The sequence below is a fragment of the Amphiura filiformis genome, chromosome 20, assembly GCF_039555335.1.
Source record: "Amphiura filiformis chromosome 20, Afil_fr2py, whole genome shotgun sequence".
NCBI lineage: Eukaryota > Metazoa > Echinodermata > Ophiuroidea > Amphilepidida > Amphiuridae > Amphiura > Amphiura filiformis.
Genome location: NC_092647.1, coordinates 62,849,521 through 62,870,572, shown reverse-complemented (window position 1 = coordinate 62,870,572; position 21,052 = coordinate 62,849,521). Strand labels below are relative to the sequence as shown.

At 35.3% G+C, this 21,052-nt stretch overlaps 1 protein-coding gene across 1 annotated transcript in view; it reads left to right on the top strand.

The window, feature by feature from the left end:
- The first annotated feature begins 203 nt into the window (after positions 1 to 203).
- LOC140142434 (atrial natriuretic peptide receptor 3-like) overlaps positions 204 to 21,052 on the top strand; it is a 284,458-nt gene continuing 263,609 nt past the window's right edge. The window contains exon 1 of the mRNA XM_072164404.1: positions 204 to 1,875. Within this exon, the coding sequence (XP_072020505.1) occupies positions 1,137 to 1,875 (739 nt within the window). The 5' untranslated portion in view covers positions 204 to 1,136. The remainder of the gene's footprint in view (positions 1,876 to 21,052) is intronic.

Genomic DNA, 21,052 nt, shown 5'->3' with positions numbered 1-21,052 from the left:
TTTTCAACCATTTTTTATAGATTTCTAGCTCCCTTAAGTTACTCGTAGTATTCAATTGATTGCGTTTCTTCGTGTGTGTACTAATATTTTTATGTCAACATAGCACGTGTGACCCGCGGTGGAATTAATGAAATGAAACAAAACAGAAGTTCACTTATATGATGATCAACTCCACCAAAGTAATCAGAATTTATACTGGTATTTGTGTTTTACTTGTGTCAGACAAGTGTCACTGTGCGTATTGAGTGTGCAGGCATGTAGACCGCCGGAGTTAAGGATATCACATCAGTCGCATCATTACCTAGTTAGCTACTAATTGATAAAAGGCTGGATAATTCCGTCGTCAAGATCATCTTCATTAGTAAATCAGTTGATCGTCATACATACGGTAATTGTGTATTGATAAAGCGATATGACACGCGCGGTGCACCGTCGTGGCTACAGTATGCATGGGTTATACAGACTTACGTAACATTGGATGAGTACGCAATTATTCACTTCATGTGTTCCGAACCATGTAATTTCCAATCTGTGATATAAATAATACTGTCTGTCAACATGCCATGAAGTGAACAAGGTGGTAGACTATTCAGTCCGATCGTAGACCTTCGAAGTCGATATCCGATGAATTGGAAGTAAATCAATACGACCGAAGCGTTTCGCTGTGTGGTGATATTGCGTTATACATGTGTTCCGTGTCATGTTTTAATACGGGAGTTCAACGTGAATGGAAAATATTGAATAAAACGACAGAAACAGAGCAGGTTTATCGGGATATTAGCAGTGTATGTGCGAATAACACCATCATTTAGCACCCCAAGGACATGTAAATAGGTATACACACATACCGTGTGCAATCAATGGAGATAAACCACGTTATGTTATTATAGTGCAGCACTGGTCAACATTATCTACATATTACTAACCAGTTCATCCATGACTTCTTTGGTTTCAACTTTCAAGTAAGACAACAACGGTTACTTTTTTAAGCATCTACTCGTCAATATCGTGCCTTGATTTTTATATAGTATTCGGAAGTTATAGCTAGTGCACCAAAGTAATTTCTCTGGAATAGTTCTTGTGTACTATGTTACTTCCTGGTCACATTGCGTTGCTACTGGTATAACCGTGTCAGCATGGAGCGATTGGTACGGATGTGTGCAACTAGTGGTGGATGTGAGACATCGTTATTTTGTATTAATAGTATGTTTTGGAGCGTAGTGTTTATCATTTTGTATTCTACATCAACTGTGTTAAGTCAAGAACAAGAGCAACTCCGTTTGGGTGTAATGTTACCAGAATATCAACCTGGAATGCGGCATTGGCCTTACTTCACACAGATGGTACAACCAGGGATTGATATAGCGTTAGGAAAAGTTCAAGAAACAATACTACCGAAACACAATGTGTCATATCTAGCATTAGACACAAGATGTTCCAACCAAATGTCAATGATTCTATCAGTACATATGAAATACAAGTACGAATGTGATGTATTCCTTGGCCCAGCTTGTGAATATGCCGTAGCACCTACTGCAAGATTTTGTGACTACTGGGACGTACCTCTTATCACCGCAGGTGCTTTAGCTCAAGGGTTTTCCAAAGATTATTTCAATACTATTACCAGAATGCAAGGTTCTTACGATAAATTTGCCTACTCTTTGGTGGAATTTTTTGAAAGACAAAACTGGAATACTACTATATTACTAGTGGATGAACCGATTGATGGTGAGATTAAAGACTGCTTCTTCTGCATGGGTGGTGTTTCGTGGACATTTCATGAGCATGAAATAGCTCATGAAGTTGAGGGATTTGATCAATTGACTGAAGACAGTACCAAGCAGTTACTTGAAAAAGTAGAACCAGTTGCAAGAAGTAAGTTATTTTCACTGTTAAAATCACATGCACACAGCACACAACTTACTCGAGAACTCTAGCTTCGAATTTGCACATGACAGTGAAACTATATCGGTCAGCACATTTGTGGCTAGACTTCTCAAGCCCCCCCCCCCCTCCCCGCCCCCCCTGCACACATCCAAACGAAAGAACGTCAAATGGTCTACTTCCGTTATTTGCATATAATTGCTACCTTTTTAAACAAAATGAAACAAAAATGTGGTTTCAAGCAGTAAGCTGCAGTTTACTGTTTGTAAAGTAAAGGTTTTGTATATATCTTTCACACCCCCCCCCCCTTCTCTCTCGAGTCTCACTCTCTTGAAATTGTGTGTTCGAATTACAATTGGTTTTGAATGATAAGCATCCATTGTTTATTAGATTTTTTCTCCTGACGAGACATCTGGGCTATAGGCAAGACTTTGTTATATCTTATATTTTGTAATTATAGGAGGTATTTAGGTCATAGATATTTAGGGGCACGCCATTTGATTTCCAGGGGGCATGGATTTTTTTGGCTAGTGAAACGATTTTATTTGTCACCCCACTGATGAGTAAAAAATATTTACCTAATTCGGCGGCCAAAACCAATTCCGCCCGACCCAAACTCCCACCCCCCTGAAAATCAAATGATTCGTCCCTTGGGTCATAAATATAATGCATAGCAGTATGATTGACAAAGTGCAATTTCTCCGAATAATACAACGACTCGGAAGTTAAGAAGCCTCGAAGGCCCATTATACATGTAAATGTAAAGCATACAATGACCAGATTTCACTCGACCGCGGAAAGTATTATATTTATTATTTATTATTTAATATGAGTTTCAACATTTCATTTGACAAGACTACAAACATTTTGTAGATATTGTGACTGTAAGGAACTTTGCCGCTGACCATTGTGATATTTGTCTGGAGTGACATCTCAGAAATGTTTAATTTCTGGATGAGTTGTCTTATTGCAAAGGATCATCGTAAAGAGTGCGAAAATGTGATCGACAGGGCATAATAATTATTCAAAAATAAAGACAAATGAAAAATGCGTTTGAAACTCTGGGTATAAATAGGCTATTGACTGCTTAAGGCTAGAGAGCGATAGTGAAAAATATGATGAGGTCAAATTTTTAATTTTCCATTTCACGAGGCGAAATACCGTGCAATGGAACAAAATGCACGGCTCAAATGGCATGTATAACGAAGAAAGAGAGAGAGGGTGAGGGAAAGCGATAAGGGGATAGGGAAAATAGAGGGGGAATGGGGAGGATGCATGAGATGGAGAGAAAAAGAATGAAAATACTCAAATAGGCAAAATTTCAGAAGTAACTGTAATTCTCTTCACGATAATAGTCTAATTCTACACAATATGAGAGAGGAAAAAATATCAAGTTCATCTGATAGGTCATTCTTCTGGCTCATGCTTTGACGGTAATACGAAAAGAAAGAGGGGGAGAGAGAGATTCGGAGAGAGAGATGGGAGAGAGAGAGAGAGAGAGAGAGAGAGAGAGAAGAGGGGGGGAGAGTGGGTGTTAAGGGTGAAAGGTGAAAAGAAGCGAAAATCAGATCGAGCAATTGATTTGTGCACTGGTAAGCATGCAGCATGGTAAAATAACGCCTTTATCAAACATGCATTTTATTGATGAGCAGTCGTGGTCATGCATTTGAGTTATAATTGAACTATACTTGTTTTCAGGGAAATTAATTAAGCGAGACCAGTTAGTGATGGTACTTTACTCTATACTTTTACTTTGTGCGAATATATTTATACATGCAATGCATTCATACCTGAAGAGTCTTGACATGTCCTTCAAGGCTTCAAAGTATTTGGTGTGAAAATGATGGTAAATCACAAAGACAGTAAAAGGAAAGCATATCATAACGACTGCTTAGAGCACAGAAAGGGTAAATGCTTGAAACACTGTTTAACTTAAGATCAGTCTCTGATCCCTATCATCCTGATGAATCCTCAATTAAGAACTTTTTTTCAATTTTAAAAACAACTTTATTGAGGACTCATCGTCATGGTTATAACATTTTGGTTTTTAAGATTATTAACTTAAAAACCAAAATGTTGTCTTCTCGAGTTGTATACTCAGCGAATCATCAGGCTGTCAGCGGTTACTTATTACTAAAATATTTCGCGATCAGAGGGAAGAGGCAGACGGAAGTACTAAGACTGCACCTTCCCTCTGATCGCGAAATATTTAGTGACACGGGTAATTGTGGACCCGACTGTGGTAATTTGTTATCACAATGTGATGAAGTACTTATTCGTATCGTAAAGCTATTACGTTTGGCAAGTAATATTTATTTCGTTATTCATTCTTGTCATAATTGTCATTTTGTCAGCGAAAGATGAATGTTAAGACTGACATTCAGATAATGATTTGTGTTAATTCTCATTTGTCATGGTTAACATATCACGGCAGATGTACGTGAAGGCGTGTGACTGGAATGACAGGAGCCAAAATGCACTTATACAATGATCTTATACTTTAAGAAAATGAGTCAAGGAAACCAATGATCGCATTTGAAGAGTCTTGCGGTTCTTGAAACGAAAGAGTTGGGCGCCCTCCTCCCCGAAGGGGACTTCAATAAAATGGATATAGGTGTATAGGCTGGCATTTTCACAATAAGGGGCATTCGGTGAGAGCAAAATATAAAAAAATATGGGGTCATTGGGTGAGACTTAGAGTGAGAGCATAATTTTTGGCATTCGGTGAAAGCAAAATGTACAAAATATGGGGTCATTGGGTACTAAATAACGATGTCTCACATCCACCACTAGTTGCACACATCCGTACCAATCGCTCCATACTGACACGGTTATACCAGTAGCCACGCAATGTGACCAGGAACTTGAGGGGGGGGGGGAGGGGCATTGGATAAGAACCGGGGATAAGAATTGAACTTTTTTTAATTGGGTCTTTGGGTGAGAGCCTCGAAAATCGAATTTCTATAGTTCTAAATGGTTTCAAATGGCTTTGTTAATCAAAAGAAGTAACAAAATCAGAGATATGACTCGTTGCTGTTCAAATGGATATATATAAGGGTCTTTGGGTGACAGATCGAAAGGAAAAATAAGGGGTCTTTGGGTGACAGAGTATATGTGATCATAAAAATATGGGATCTTTGGGTGACAACGGTACTGAAAAGGGGGATCTTAACGGCCCTACATACGCATCACCTCCAAAGTAGGAGTGCCCCCTCCCCCGCCCCACAACCCATAGAAACACCATGCGCATAGGGCGGAATGACTCCCCTTTATCAAGCCTTGGGATATCCTTTAATGGAATCCATATCATTCCTCTTGTGTGTCCGCTTTATTTGTCTCAATATTTGAGTGCAAACACCTTACACCGCTAGGTCATATGCTCCCCTCCGACCCACCTAAGGCAAGTAAAGATGCACAATTCATTAAACCTAAATCATAGCCTAAACATTGACCTTGTTTATATGAGTTTCAAAGGGCATTCTGTATGTACAGACTGTATCAAAATATTGGTAGGCCTACCCATCAAGAAAAGCATACCTCTTCCAAATGCAACATTGAATACTCCTTGAAATATCCAGAATGTATATAGTTTATGACTTACTCTATACAATTAATCCACGAATTATTTGGATGTTATGATTATATTGAATTTTAATGTGTCATACTCATGCATTATCAATTATATACTGATGGTATATCTTATAGTGTCATGATGGATTGCAATGCTTGAAGTCCAAGTAAGAGGCTTTTAAGAGATCAGAGGAGATGAATAAACAGAGAATAGATAATTAATACGACGTCCAAATTAACAAATTAGAATCGGTATTAAATCGTTTAATTTATTTGTAATTTCTTTTTAATTAATGATATAATCAAGTCAGAACATGCGATATAATGAGATAAATTATTTGCGTGTCGGGTTACCATGGTTACCTACATTATTGATCCAGACCATAAGCATTCATTAATTATGTTCTATCTCGTCTAACATTTGTTATTTCTATTAACACTAAGATGCAAGGCAAATAGTTAAGTACTTCTTTAGATTTACTATGCCATAAACAATGCCGCGTTGCATAATTAAATGCAGCGTTTCATAATTCAGGTCAACATGTATACCTATGGCTATTTGTCCGGAACTACCAGAACGTGAAATTAATAATTTAATGAGGTTCCATTAATCCATATGATATTATTATTATGTTATCGACTTGTTTTCCAATCACGGCAATCAATAATTTGGTTGTTAATATATAACACGATAGAAAGAATGGCTTTTAATAACGTCAATGTCATTAATTTTCCAAGTTTGGTCAAATATATGAAACCGGCCGGCCTCCCATGTTATAACGCAATAGTGTAATATTCTATTTATAAGCCACAATAATCGCAAATGGCAAAGGGTAATTTAACCTCCATACAGTTTATTTTCAAAAAATTTTCAAAATATTATTCAATCAAAGATCCTATAAATAAGAAACATTTATTTCACAACTTCAATGATACATGAAATAATAACAAATGTCAGAATTAACATAATAATTGTCACAATTATCACAAGCCCACTGCTGACAGTCAAGTGCGATCACCAGGGTAAAATCGGAGAAGAGACAAGGGAACAAAATAATCCTGTGATGGGCAAGAGACATGTGGGACAAAAGTGGGTCTGAAGATCATTGCATTTCCCATCTTGAAAACAATGTTGCTTTGCAAAATTCACTTATGCAAAACCCTTTTAGGTGAAAAATTCATGTCCGTTTTACTGTTCTATATTACATGTAGGCCTACAAAAATGTATGCAATTCTAGTCTCAGCTGTAAGTGTACCACTGCACTATACGTGTTTCGGTATTATAAATACAATGCCTTAAGTGGATTATCCATGGCAACGGGAGGATAGTAAGTTTACTAAACTATAAATCGCAATAAAATACACAAGAAAAACAAAACTCATAAAAAACACAGTATGTAAAACTTTTAACCCTTATTGAGCAATTGTGTACAAAAGTGATAGACGAGGATGTGTAAATTGGATCCAAAGTATTAAAGGCATTGGGTTTTTTTAACTACATATATACATACATGTATACGTCAGTTGTATAATGTATAGTTTCAAAGTTCTAAGCCTTTTTCAAATATTAATTTAAATAAATAATAAGTAAATCTCAGACACTTTGTTTTTATTTAGGAGGCCTGTACTTTCTTGAATAAGTTCAAAGTACAAGGCATAGTACCTGTTGGTGTTGCCATATAGATATGTTGGTAATTATTACATTAGGCCCTAAGTAGCGTCGTTTTCACGTGAAAGCACATTATTTTTAATGGTATCAGTGCATTATAGGCCTACATATGCCACACTGTGCATAAATATGCCGGTTGCGTATAATGTTAAATTATCTTATCACGTGATGAAGCAACATTAATGTAGCGCGCAATGTACGCTCATTATTGCATGGCGTCGCAAAGTTGTGGATATTATTAGTTATGCCTTTGAAACTCCAGTGACGGATAATCTTTGCTAACCTCCCGAGTATATCTGCGAGTATACATAAATGTGAACAGATGCCATCATGTGACCAAGCAAAATTAACGTATAAAAGATTTATCATGTTTATCGCGCAATGTACGCGCATTATTGCATGGCGTCGAAAAGCTGTGAATATCTGTTATACGTCTTCTCCATACAGTGATAATGAGTCTTTGCCAACCTTCCGAGTGTATGAACAGATGCCACAGAATTTAGCAAAGAATTCGAAATTCATTTGACATGTACATAACCATATGTGACATATAGCTTTAATGAGCTCTCATTAATCATTCGTTTGATCATAAACCGATCATCTTTATCCGAAATCGTTATAAAACAAAAAACAAAAGTAAAATTATATGAAATTTACCATGAAAGACAAGGCGGGAATATATTGAAAACCTACTGGTACTGGTATGTGTCTGGCTCAGATGGAATTCATTAACATTGTGATATTTATGCACTTTCAGTACTGCTCTGTAAAATAATTTGTTCAACAAGTATATGTGTCAAGTGTTTATCTTTCAGTCGTCACCCCTCCCTGTCTCATTCGTCTCCCCTCATCTATAGATCCCCTTTCCCTCTCACTTGTGTCTTTCTCCACAGCCTCTCTTTTTTCGGCACCTTCACAAACACTTGTTAGCGGGGCCTGATGCAAAAAAAGGGGGGGGCTTTAACGTTTTGACCCTCCTTAAGGGGGGTGGGAGCTGAAAAAAAAAATTGAGTTTATATGCTTTTCTATGGAGTTGACCCATAATTTTCATGTCAAAAAGGGGGGGCTGAAATTGTTGAGGTCTGTAAAGGGGGGCCCCGAAATATATTCTCGATGAAATATTTTTGCATCAGGCCCCGGTTTCAAATGGCTTTGTTAATCAAAAGAAGTAACAAAATCAGAGATATGACTCGTTGCTGTTCAAATGGATATATATAAGGGTCTTTGGGTGACAGATCGAAAGGAAAAATAAGGGGTCTTTGGGTGACAGAGTATATGTGATCATAAAAATATGGGATCTTTGGGTGACAACGGTACTGAAAAGGGGATCTTAACGGCCCTACATACGCATCACCTCCAAAGTAGGAGTGCCCCCTCCCCCCGCCCCACAACCCATAGAAACACCATGCGCATAGGGCGGAATGACTCCCCTTTATCAAGCCTTGGGATATCCTTTAATGGAATCCATATCATTCCTCTTGTGTGTCCGCTTTATTTGTCTCAATATTTGAGTGCAAACACCTTACACCGATAGGTCATATGCGCCCTCCGACCCACCTAAGGCAAGTAAAGATGCACAATTCATTAAACCTAAATCATAGCCTAAACATTGACCTTGTTTATATGAGTTTCAAAGGGCATTCTGTATGTACAGACTGTATCAAAATATTGGTAGGCCTACCCATCAAGAAAAGCATACCTCTTCCAAATGCAACATTGAATACTCTTTGAAATATCCAGAATGTATATAGTTTATGACTTACTCTATACAATTAATCCACGAATTATTTGGATGTTATGATTATATTGAATTTTAATGTGTCATACTCATGCATTATCAATTATATACTGATGGTATATCTTATAGTGTCATGATGGATTGCAATGCTTGAAGTCCAAGTAAGAGGCTTTTAAGAGATCAGAGGAGATGAATAAACAGAGAATAGATAATTAATACGACGTCCAAATTAACAAATTAGAATCGGTATTAAATCGTTTAATTTATTTGTAATTTCTTTTTAATTAATGATATAATCAAGTCAGAACATGCGATATAATGAGATAAATTATTTGCGTGTCGGGTTACCATGGTTACCTACATTATTGATCCAGACCATAAGCATTCATTAATTATGTTCTATCTCGTCTAACATTTGTTATTTCTATTAACACTAAGATGCAAGGCAAATAGTTAAGTACTTCTTTAGATTTACTATGCCATAAACAATGCCGCGTTGCATAATTAAATGCAGCGTTTCATAATTCAGGTCAACATGTATACCTATGGCTATTTGTCCGGAACTACCAGAACGTGAAATTAATAATTTAATGAGGTTCCATTAATCCATATGATATTATTATTATGTTATCGACTTGTTTTCCAATCACGGCAATCAATAATTTGGTTGTTAATATATAACACGATAGAAAGAATGGCTTTTAATAACGTCAATGTCATTAATTTTCCAAGTTTGGTCAAATATATGAAACCGGCCGGCCTCCCATGTTATAACGCAATAGTGTAATATTCTATTTATAAGCCACAATAATCGCAAATGGCAAAGGGTAATTTAACCTCCATACAGTTTATTTTCAAAAAATTTTCAAAATATTATTCAATCAAAGATCCTATAAATAAGAAACATTTATTTCACAACTTCAATGATACATGAAATAATAACAAATGTCAGAATTAACATAATAATTGTCACAATTATCACAAGCCCACTGCTGACAGTCAAGTGCGATCACCAGGGTAAAATCGGAGAAGAGACAAGGGAACAAAATAATCCTGTGATGGGCAAGAGACATGTGGGACAAAAGTGGGTCTGAAGATCATTGCATTTCCCATCTTGAAAACAATGTTGCTTTGCAAAATTCACTTATGCAAAACCCTTTTAGGTGAAAAATTCATGTCCGTTTTACTGTTCTATATTACATGTAGGCCTACAAAAATGTATGCAATTCTAGTCTCAGCTGTAAGTGTACCACTGCACTATACGTGTTTCGGTATTATAAATACAATGCCTTAAGTGGATTATCCATGGCAACGGGAGGATAGTAAGTTTACTAAACTATAAATCGCAATAAAATACACAAGAAAAACAAAACTCATAAAAACACAGTATGTAAAACTTTTAACCCTTATTGAGCAATTGTGTACAAAAGTGATAGACGAGGATGTGTAAATTGGATCCAAAGTATTAAAGGCATTGGGTTTTTTTAACTACATATATACATACATGTATACGTCAGTTGTATAATGTATAGTTTCAAAGTTCTAAGCCTTTTTCAAATATTAATTTAAATAAATAATAAGTAAATCTCAGACACTTTGTTTTTATTTAGGAGGCCTGTACTTTCTTGAATAAGTTCAAAGTACAAGGCATAGTACCTGTTGGTGTTGCCATATAGATATGTTGGTAATTATTACATTAGGCCCTAAGTAGCGTCGTTTTCACGTGAAAGCACATTATTTTTAATGGTATCAGTGCATTATAGGCCTACATATGCCACACTGTGCATAAATATGCCGGTTGCGTATAATGTTAAATTATCTTATCACGTGATGAAGCAACATTAATGTAGCGCGCAATGTACGCTCATTATTGCATGGCGTCGCAAAGTTGTGGATATTATTAGTTATGCCTTTGAAACTCCAGTGACGGATAATCTTTGCTAACCTCCCGAGTATATCTGCGAGTATACATAAATGTGAACAGATGCCATCATGTGACCAAGCAAAATTAACGTATAAAAGATTTATCATGTTTATCGCGCAATGTACGCGCATTATTGCATGGCGTCGAAAAGCTGTGAATATCTGTTATACGTCTTCTCCATACAGTGATAATGAGTCTTTGCCAACCTTCCGAGTGTATGAACAGATGCCACAGAATTTAGCAAAGAATTCGAAATTCATTTGACATGTACATAACCATATGTGACATATAGCTTTAATGAGCTCTCATTAATCATTCGTTTGATCATAAACCGATCATCTTTATCCGAAATCGTTATAAAACAAAAAACAAAAGTAAAATTATATGAAATTTACCATGAAAGACAAGGCGGGAATATATTGAAAACCTACTGGTACTGGTATGTGTCTGGCTCAGATGGAATTCATTAACATTGTGATATTTATGCACTTTCAGTACTGCTCTGTAAAATAATTTGTTCAACAAGTATATGTGTCAAGTGTTTATCTTTCAGTCGTCACCCCTCCCTGTCTCATTCGTCTCCCCTCATCTATAGATCCCCTTTCCCTCTCACTTGTGTCTTTCTCCACAGCCTCTCTTTTTTCGGCACCTTCACAAACACTTGTTAGCGGGGGCCTGATGCAAAAAAAGGGGGGGGGGCTGAATTTTTTGACCCTCCTAAGGGGGGGTGCTGAAAAAAAATGACCACAAATTTTCATGGGAAAATTGAGTTTATATGCTTTTCTATGGAGTTGACCCATAATTTTCATGTCAAAAAGGGGGGGGGGGCTGAAATTGTTGAGGTCTGTAAAGGGGGGCCCCGAAATATATTCTCGATGAAATATTTTTGCATCAGGCCCCCCTAACAAGTGTTTGTGAACGGTCCCTTATTCATCCAGTCACCAAGCTTATTTCTTCAGTTCCTCCATTTACTAACTCTCCATTCCAGAAAAATACAGCACTTAATTTTTTTGGATTTTTAGAAAAATACTATCAACTTCTTCCAAATGAATAAGAGCTCAATCCTAATCATTCATTTAGTCCTAACTGGCAACAAAGGTTAAATTTCACTATATGGTTAAATTTAAGAATTAAGGGCCAAATACATGCATTTTGGGGTGTTTTTCACATGTTGTGACAATGAAGTCTAAAGACTTGTACGAAGTCTACTTTCAATTTGTGCATTCTACTTTTTGCAAAAGACATGTCTCATTTATATAACCAAACATTTAATTAAAGTAACACAAAAAAGTGAAAATTAGAGCAAAATTTCGACATATAATCAAGATTTTGAATGAAGTCTTTGATTTTTGTGACTCGATTATCAGAAAACATGCCGAAAATGCATGACAAAAAAAACCCCATTTTTTTTTCTTTTATCTCCAGTAGTACTAAATGAATGATTAGGAGTAAGCAATGTTTCACTAAAGAATTAGTGCTGTATTTTTCTGGAACGGGGAGTACTTCTACATGTATGTTTGTCCTAGAGTCTAGTGTGTCTTGTCATGTTTTTTAAGTAACCAGTGAACCATAATATTAATATCGTCCTTTTCACTTTACCCATGTTTGTGAACTAACAGTGTTGACAAAAATGGTTGAGACTGCATGGGAGGAAGTGCTTAAAGGTGTGTTCATATTAAAGTGCATGTGCCTGGAAACTTAGTTATAATGTATGTTATTGATGCGAAGTACCAAGTTAATTCGACGCCAAGAAATTGAGTACATGAGCTTGTTCAAGGGGATCATTATCAGTTGGAACATTAAAATAATGTTGTGACCCTTTTAATGTTGAGAGAAAGTTTGTTAGTCATAAACCAGGTGTTTAGTTTGGTACAGCTTCATGTTACCATAGTGTTGCGGTAATCATGTTAATGTCCCGGTGTCTGGTAAGGAGATTTGTGTCGTGAGCAAAAATAATGAGAACGTTCTGCTTTTCTTTGTGATATCGTTAATGTGCATGGATGATGAGGAAAAGCAAGGTCCAAAGATGGATCCTTGAGGGACCTCGCAGATGAGCGGTTTAAGTGCAGATGTGTTGTGAATTTTAACCAATGACTCGAGCACATGGAGTAGGATTATGTACGACGTACATGTATACTATATGTATAACAGATGAGCAAGACTATAAGGTACTTAGCCTGAATAGGGCTGATTGAGAAGAATATGAAAAATAACCTTTCGTCGAATTGTTTTTAAGGTTATTTTTAAACTACAAAAGACAATTTCCAAGAAAAAAAACACCGGGGAAGTTTTGATGTCAGGCTTGATGTGGCGATGTTCTAGGGATTCTCATATTAATCCTGATCAGGTGCTCACGCACAAAACATTACAGAAGTCTTAGACATTCATTCCACATTTGATATAGCTTATTTTGTTTACGAACTGTGTTTCAAGGAACTACGGCTTTTTCACTTGACTAAGGTATTATTTCACATCTGTCTCTGTCCAGTTCAGAGAAATGTGTTTAAATGTAGGCTATATCATGATATATCGAGTGATATCTCACACATTTTACAGCTTGCTTTTCTCGCATGTATTATTATATTCACTATAATGAGTGACGGGATGTGCGGCCCCATTTTTAACTACCTCTCACCGAATAACCCCTTTTTTGTTTTGTCACTATACGAGACCCCATTTTGTCAAGAATTTTGAACATATTTTGCTATGCTCTCGCTATGACCCCGTTTTGTATCTAAAATTCACAAAATTAAAAATGTTTCTACATTCATATTTTGACCCAAATTTTGTCCCAGTCCATCTCCCTTTTTTTCTTTTGGGCCTTCAGTCTCACAGAAAAACCCTAGTTTCAAATTGATGTCGGACCGACCCTATTTTGAACGCTGCTTCCGAAGTCTAGTCCCTCCACCCCCCCCACCCCAACCCCGGATATTGCATGCAGTTCGTTACGTAACCAGACTTCTGTTTTTGTATCCAAATAAATATGTGTATTTGATATTTTCGGTGTACTTTCCACATAAGTAAACTCGGAGTATCAAGGCCAGGGATTATCATGATTATGCAGCTATCAAGAATTACAGCTTCTGAGCCAGAAACATATTTAGCACTAATTTTTTGGATGAAAAAAATATTATCCTCTTTTGCCAGTAAAACCTCGTTATAACGAAATCGGATACAAGAAAAACCCTGTTATAAAGAAGTATTTTTCCAGAACCAATAGATACAAAATTCTTTTGTTACATGTATTTATTGTTTTTACAACCCTGATATAACGAAATTTGGATATAAAGAACTAATTTCTCTGTCCCTGACAACTTCGTTATAATGAGTTTCCACTGGGTTAATTCTAACTGGCAATAAAAGTAACATATTTATATTTTCGCAATTTGAGGGAAACTTCAACAATTTGAGTAAAGGCTATGAATTTGCTCATAATTATAATATTTAATGTCCATTTTGATAATTGGTTATAAAAGATATTCATTCATTCATTCATTCATTTATTTTTTCACTCATCATATAACAATAATAGAAAATTTATAAAATACAATATGTGAGAGTGAAGGAATCACAGGAAAGGGCAAAAGAGGTCTGAAAGCATGTGATCCCTTGTTTGGTTAATTCATCAATGGACATGGCAGCAGATTGTCAGTTCAATGAATATAACGAACAACAAGCTGCCATATCCTAATATGAATTAACCTAAATAAATATAAATAATAACAATAAACAATAGTAACTTAGGAAGTGCACGATACAAATAAATAATATAATTATAAATATCCAATGTGGTCATACATTTCATAAGAAACAATAAGACTTAATAGTAACTTTGCATAAGATGCTTTTTAAATACATGGCGGAATTGATTGATAGATGATGAGTTTTTGAGGTTGTTATCAACATTATTCCATAAATTAGTAATAGTACGAGCAGCTGCATATTTAATAGATTTTTCGCAGAAAGCTCTTTTGATAAAAGGAAGCCCTAAACGATATTTATTTCTGGTGTTTAAGTCATAAATCTCAGACTGTTTTGTAAACAAATCATCAAAGACATTTGGTAACAACAGTCCATTATCATGTTTGTAAATAAATATACCAAGTTCAAATGTATACATGTCCCTGACATGTAAAGCATTGTATCTGATTAGCAAGGGATTAGTGCTACTTCTATAATCACTTGCACTACGAAGTGATCATTTATATAAGATGAACAGTACACGCACATCCCCAAGCTAAAATACCGTAATTGATATATACAATACTAAACAGGTATACAATGTCTCATGTGGGAGGAAGTTTTTTAATTTGTTAATGATAGCGACATTTCTTGAACATGTTTTAACAATATTATCAATGTGCTCTCTCCAAATGATATTCTGGTCAATTTACAGACCAAGAAACTTAGTGCTTGGTACTTTTTCTAGCGGTGTTCTTACTGAAGAGTGCCTGTCAGAATCAAGATACAATTGCAAATTGTACTAAGGTTTCGTGTTCTTCTTGGTACCGAGTAACATGTACATGTAATTAGTCTTTTTAGCATTAACAGATAATTTGTTTACTTTGAACCATTTATTCACATTTACAGGCTCTTTGTTGAAGACCTTCTCAATAAAAAAGTATTTGTGAGAGTAAAATAAATTGGTGTCATCAGCAAATTAAATTACATCAAGTGAGTCAGTAACTAAATGAATATCATTAACGTATTTTGATAAATGGTACGGCGCCCACCGAGTCTACCACTCTCTTACCCTACACGTCGCTCTTCCGATTAGGAGTAGCTAGACTTAACTGCACATATTGTTTTGTATTTCTCAAATAATCTTCAAACCATTTGTGTGTAATACCTTTAAAACCAGTGTGATAAAGTTTATCAAGCAATATTGAGTGGTCTATAGTATCGAATGCTTTTGATAAATCTAAAAATATTAGAAAATATGTTTTCCAAAAATCATAATGCATAACCTGAAATTAGTCGTACTACAAGTCTTTGGGCTCGATTGTCACAGCATGGGCAAAACACCATAGAAACGCATGTTTTTTGCCCTTATTTCCAAAAATTTGCCAATTCAAATTTGACCTTTGTTGCCAGTTAGATCTCACTATATTTAAGGATTAGGATTGCACTATGTTTCATTTGGCAAAACAAGATACAATTTTTAATCCATAAAAATAAGTAGTGTATTTTTCTTCAGGGAGCTGTGGAAGGCCATCGTGGAAGGGGACGTCCATCAACATCTTGGACAAACGATGTGAAGAATGTTTCATCACACAGAATGCATAGAGCACACGTTTGGCTCTTGTGAAGACCACAGCAGCGCAATCCTGCGCCATCTGATCTAGAGAGAGAGATCTTTTTTCTGGAATAGTAGTGGGATTTATACCCGTCATTGCATCCTTGCTTTCATCACTGCCCGCGTGATAAAGTATGGCGTTTCTCCTTGGGTGTTTCTTTCGTTTCATATCGCAACACCTGCTTATATTTCTATCTATAGTTCCATTTTTTAAAGGTCTCAAGATATCTGGTATCAATCTGTACATGTATAGTACGTATACGTGCATACATGTAAGTAATGAAACTGTAACCCTTCCAGATGCCATCGACGCGATTACGATAGGTCAATCATTCGACTGCGGAGCAGGAGACTACAACGTTTCTCGAAGCACCACGATCCACATCTATAGTGAGGCAATAGCATCTGTTTGTAACTCGTTGCTGGTATCTCCCAACAGTTTTTGTATATACAAGTCAGAATGCGTGTCCTTTTTGTCACTCTGGTCTATATTTTGCCATATGATGGAACATGAAGAGCATATCTTATACAGGGCCCCTCCATTGACATCCTCAGGATGTGTCCAAGGAAGCGAAGTTGACGCATCATTACAAGGTTGATGAGAGAGAAGCAGGCATAGCATAGATCCGGGCCAGCGTTGCTCATACAGTCAATACAAGACGCTTAAAGCCACTGGGCTATTCCAGTTGAAATCCCTACACCCCTATAATAAATAAATAAATAAATAAATAAATGTTGACATTTTTATAGCGCATGTCACATGTATCAAAGTGTTTTCAATAGACAATACTCCTAAACAGCTCCCCATTTCACCCCTGGGTAGCATGGGTATAGAGAGGAAATTTTCGGGGAAAAAATTAATGTTTATCTTCAAGTTCGAAAGGTCCAAATTTTCAAATATGGACGGCTTTTCCTCCCAGCTGCATACACTTCAAGTACATATCATTAAGTTTCCTTCGAGGACTGTTAAATATCAAAAATATCAAATTTTAATAATTTGCTATAAAGTTTATATTTTCGTGTTCTTCTTGGTACCGAGTAACATGTATATGTAATCATGGTAATTAGTCTTTTTAGCATTAACAGATAATTTGTTTACTTTGAACCATTTATTCACATTTACAGGCTCTTTGTTGAAGACCTTCTCAATAAAAAAGTATTTGTGAGAGTAAAATAAATTGGTGTCATCAGCAAATTAAATTACATCAAGTGAGTCAGTAACTAAATGAATATCATCAACGTATTATGATAAAAAGCAGTGGCCCCAGTATTGGACCATGTGGCACCCCGCATGTAAGATTTTGCTGTTGAGATGAAGCACCATTATAATAAACATATTGTTTTGTATTTCTCAAATAATCTTCAAACCATTTGTGTGTAAATCTTCAAACCATTTGTGTGTAATACCTCTAAAACCAGTGTGATAAAGTTTATCAAGCAATATTGAGTGGTCTATAGTATCGAATGCTTTTGATAAATCTGAAAATATTAGAAAACATGTTTTCCAAAAATCATAATGCATAACCTGAAATTAGTCGTACTACAAGTCTTTGGGCTCGATTGTCACAGCATAGGCAAAACACCATAGAAACGCATGTTTTTTGCCAATTCAAATTTGACCTTTGTTGTCAGTTAGATCTCACTATATTTAAGGATTAGGATTGCGCTATGTTTCATTTGGCAAAACAAGATACAATTTTTAATCCATAAAAACAAGTAGTGTACCGTAAAACCCCGTCTACAAGCATATAAAGTGCTTCTGATGAAAACTAAATTATTCCAGGCGCCATTATGGAGTTTGAACAAATAAATTACAGATTCAAGCATATAAAAACAAGTATTATTGTAAAACCAATCTATTGTATCAAGTATATTTTTGCGGAAAAAACTCCTCTTCATGTGCTTCCTGATCAGTTTATATGGAACACTCACGCTTTATAGGCATAGAGAGATTTTGTTAGAAACCCAGATGCTGAATCATTTGTTAAGTCATTCACCCAAAACGTTCAAATTGACAATTTTTCAGATACTTCTGAAGAATTACGTAGTAATAAAGTCGTAGATAACTTTTACGATATCTTATTGAAAACATGGGCAATTCAGCGGGCTTAGTAAAAGGCAAGAAGTGTTCTTCTGATAAATTACATAAATGTCGTAAACGCAAAGATGGTAAATGGTATGATAAGGATTGTAAACTATCATTTCGTCAACTGCAAAGTTTGGCTCGTAATATTAAGAAACAACCATCTAACATGTTTTTAATTCATAAGTTCCGTTATATGAAAAAGCAATACAAGAAATTGCTTAATATGAAAAACAGAGTTTCCGTGATAACATTTTGATATGCTAGATAATATGCAGGAAAATAATCCTAAAACATTTTGGAACTTATATGATGATTTATGCAGTAGTTCTCACACTGATTCTACTAATCCTATCAGTCCAAAAAATGGTTAGATCATTTCTCAACACTGATGAACAGAAATATCGTACACAGTGATAAAGATTTTGAGGCCTCGTTAAACAGCCTCTGGGATCATTATGACTTCTCGGATAATGAATTAAATTTTAACATAACTCCGGATGAAGTCATTAAAGCAGGTCTGAAACTGAAGAACAACAAAGCACCAGGAGTTGATGGTATGAGAAACGAAATGTTAAAAGAAGGTATTCATATTCTTGCACCTGCTTTATGCATACTATTTAACACAATTTCCATCAAGATGGAGATTAAAAAGGTGATAAAACAGATCCAGGAATCTATGCAAATAGTTTGCTTAGTTTTACATAATCGTCTTGTTTTATTTACAGATAAATACAAGACCATTCCACCTGAACAAATTGGTTTCAGAAAGGGTAGCCGTACGAGTGATCATATTCTCGTTCTTAAATCTCTTATCGACAAATACTTGAACCAAAGCTTGAACTCAGTAAAGTCAAAACTTTTTGTTTGTTTTATTGACTTCTCAAAAGCCTTTGACACCGTATGGAGGAGCGCACTGTTATATAAACTGATGCAGGCTGGAATAGGTGGTCACTTGATTAATATTATCCGTGATATGTACTCTTCAGTCAATTTTGCTATAAAATATGATAGTAAGTTAACTGACACGTTTTATACAACAGTTGGAGTCAAACAGGGATGTATTCTTAGCCCAATGTTTTTTAATATTTTTACCAGTGACATTCCAAAAATATTTGACACTTCATGTGATCCAGTATTGCTTGATAAGTATCGTCTATTTTGTATAATGTATGCTGACGATCTTGTCATTCTTTCTGAAAGTGCTCAAGGTCTCCAACAAGCACTTGATAATCTAAATAATTATTGTTTAAAATGGAAGCTTTCTGTAAATATTAACAAGTCTAACGTCATGATCTTTAATAAAAAGGTCATCTCATTCGAAACTTCACATTTACTTATGGCAATACTGATCTTAAAATAACTAATGAATACTGCTACTTGGGTGTTATTTTCACACCATCAGGTTCATTTCAAAATGCTATGGTTAGGCTGAAAGATAAAGCTTTAAAAGCATATTTTAAAGTTCGTGAAAACCTTTATAGCAACTCTTATATAGTGCAGCTCTACATTATTCCGTACTCTCATTCAACCAATCTTAAGTTACAGCAGTGAAATATGGGTGCCTTATTTATGTAAAAACATTAATGATACTAATTTTGTAAATATTTGTGATAAGCCTCCTGGCGAAAATGTACATATAAAATTTTGTAAAACAGTACTGGGTGTTCATAAGAAAGCTACAAATAATGCTGTACGTGGAGAATTGGGAAGTTACCCCATTATCATTACTATGATTGCTTTAGCTATAAAATATTGGTGGAAACTTAATTTAAACTGCATGTTAGGTTCAACCTCTCTTGTAACAAAGGCTCTGATTGATAACAGGAAACTAAACACCTTTTCTTGGTCCACCGGCATTATGAATGTATTGAAACTGATTGATAAATATGACATATGGAATAGACCTACCATGATTAATAAGGCTAATTTTAACACATTAATTGTAGATAGTCTAAAAACTGTTTATAATAATTCATGGTTAAATGTTGTAAAAAACCATCAGACTAAACTTCGAACTTATTGTCAATTCAAACGTTCATTTTCATTAGAAAATTATGTTACATTATTAAAACGTAGGCATAGATCTACTTTTTGTAAACTTAGAATTAGTTGTCATAAATTAAGGGATCTAAAATGAGCGTTTATTGCGTTTCGACAGTATTTTTTGTGGCACATGAGAGCACCTCAGACCTATCGAATTGTATTCTAAATACGAAGAATGTCTTTCTGATATCAAATAATTTTCATTTTTGAAAATCACAATATAATACAAATTTTATGACAAATTATAAAAATTTGATATTTTTCGAATTTTGATATCTAACAGTCCTCGAAGTAAATTATATAAATCTAATGATATATTCTTAAAGTGTATGTAGCAGGGAGGAAAAGCCGACGGTCAATTGAAAATTTTGACCTTTCATATTGAAGATAATGATTTTTTTTCCAAAAAGACCTAATTGTTTTTTGTGTTTTGGGAAAAAAAATCCATATCTTCAATACGAAAGGTCAAAATTTTCAATTGATCGTCGGCTTTTCAACCCACCTACATACACTTTAAGTATAAATCACCAGATTTATAAAGTTTACTTCAAGTACTGTTAAATATCAAAAATATCAATTTTTAATGATTTGCCATAAAATGTGTATTAAATTGCGAATTTCAAAAATTCAAAATTATTTGATATCAGAATGACATTCTTCGTATTCAGAATGCAATTCGATATGTCTGATGTGCTCTAATGTCCCAAAATAAATACTGTCCAAACGTTCATACCCCAGCCCTTAAGGATTGAAATGGATAGATATGTTTCACCTAAATTGCCTCCAGAACGGAGAATTTGTAAATATTGTAATCTCAATGAAATTGAGGACGAATTTCATTT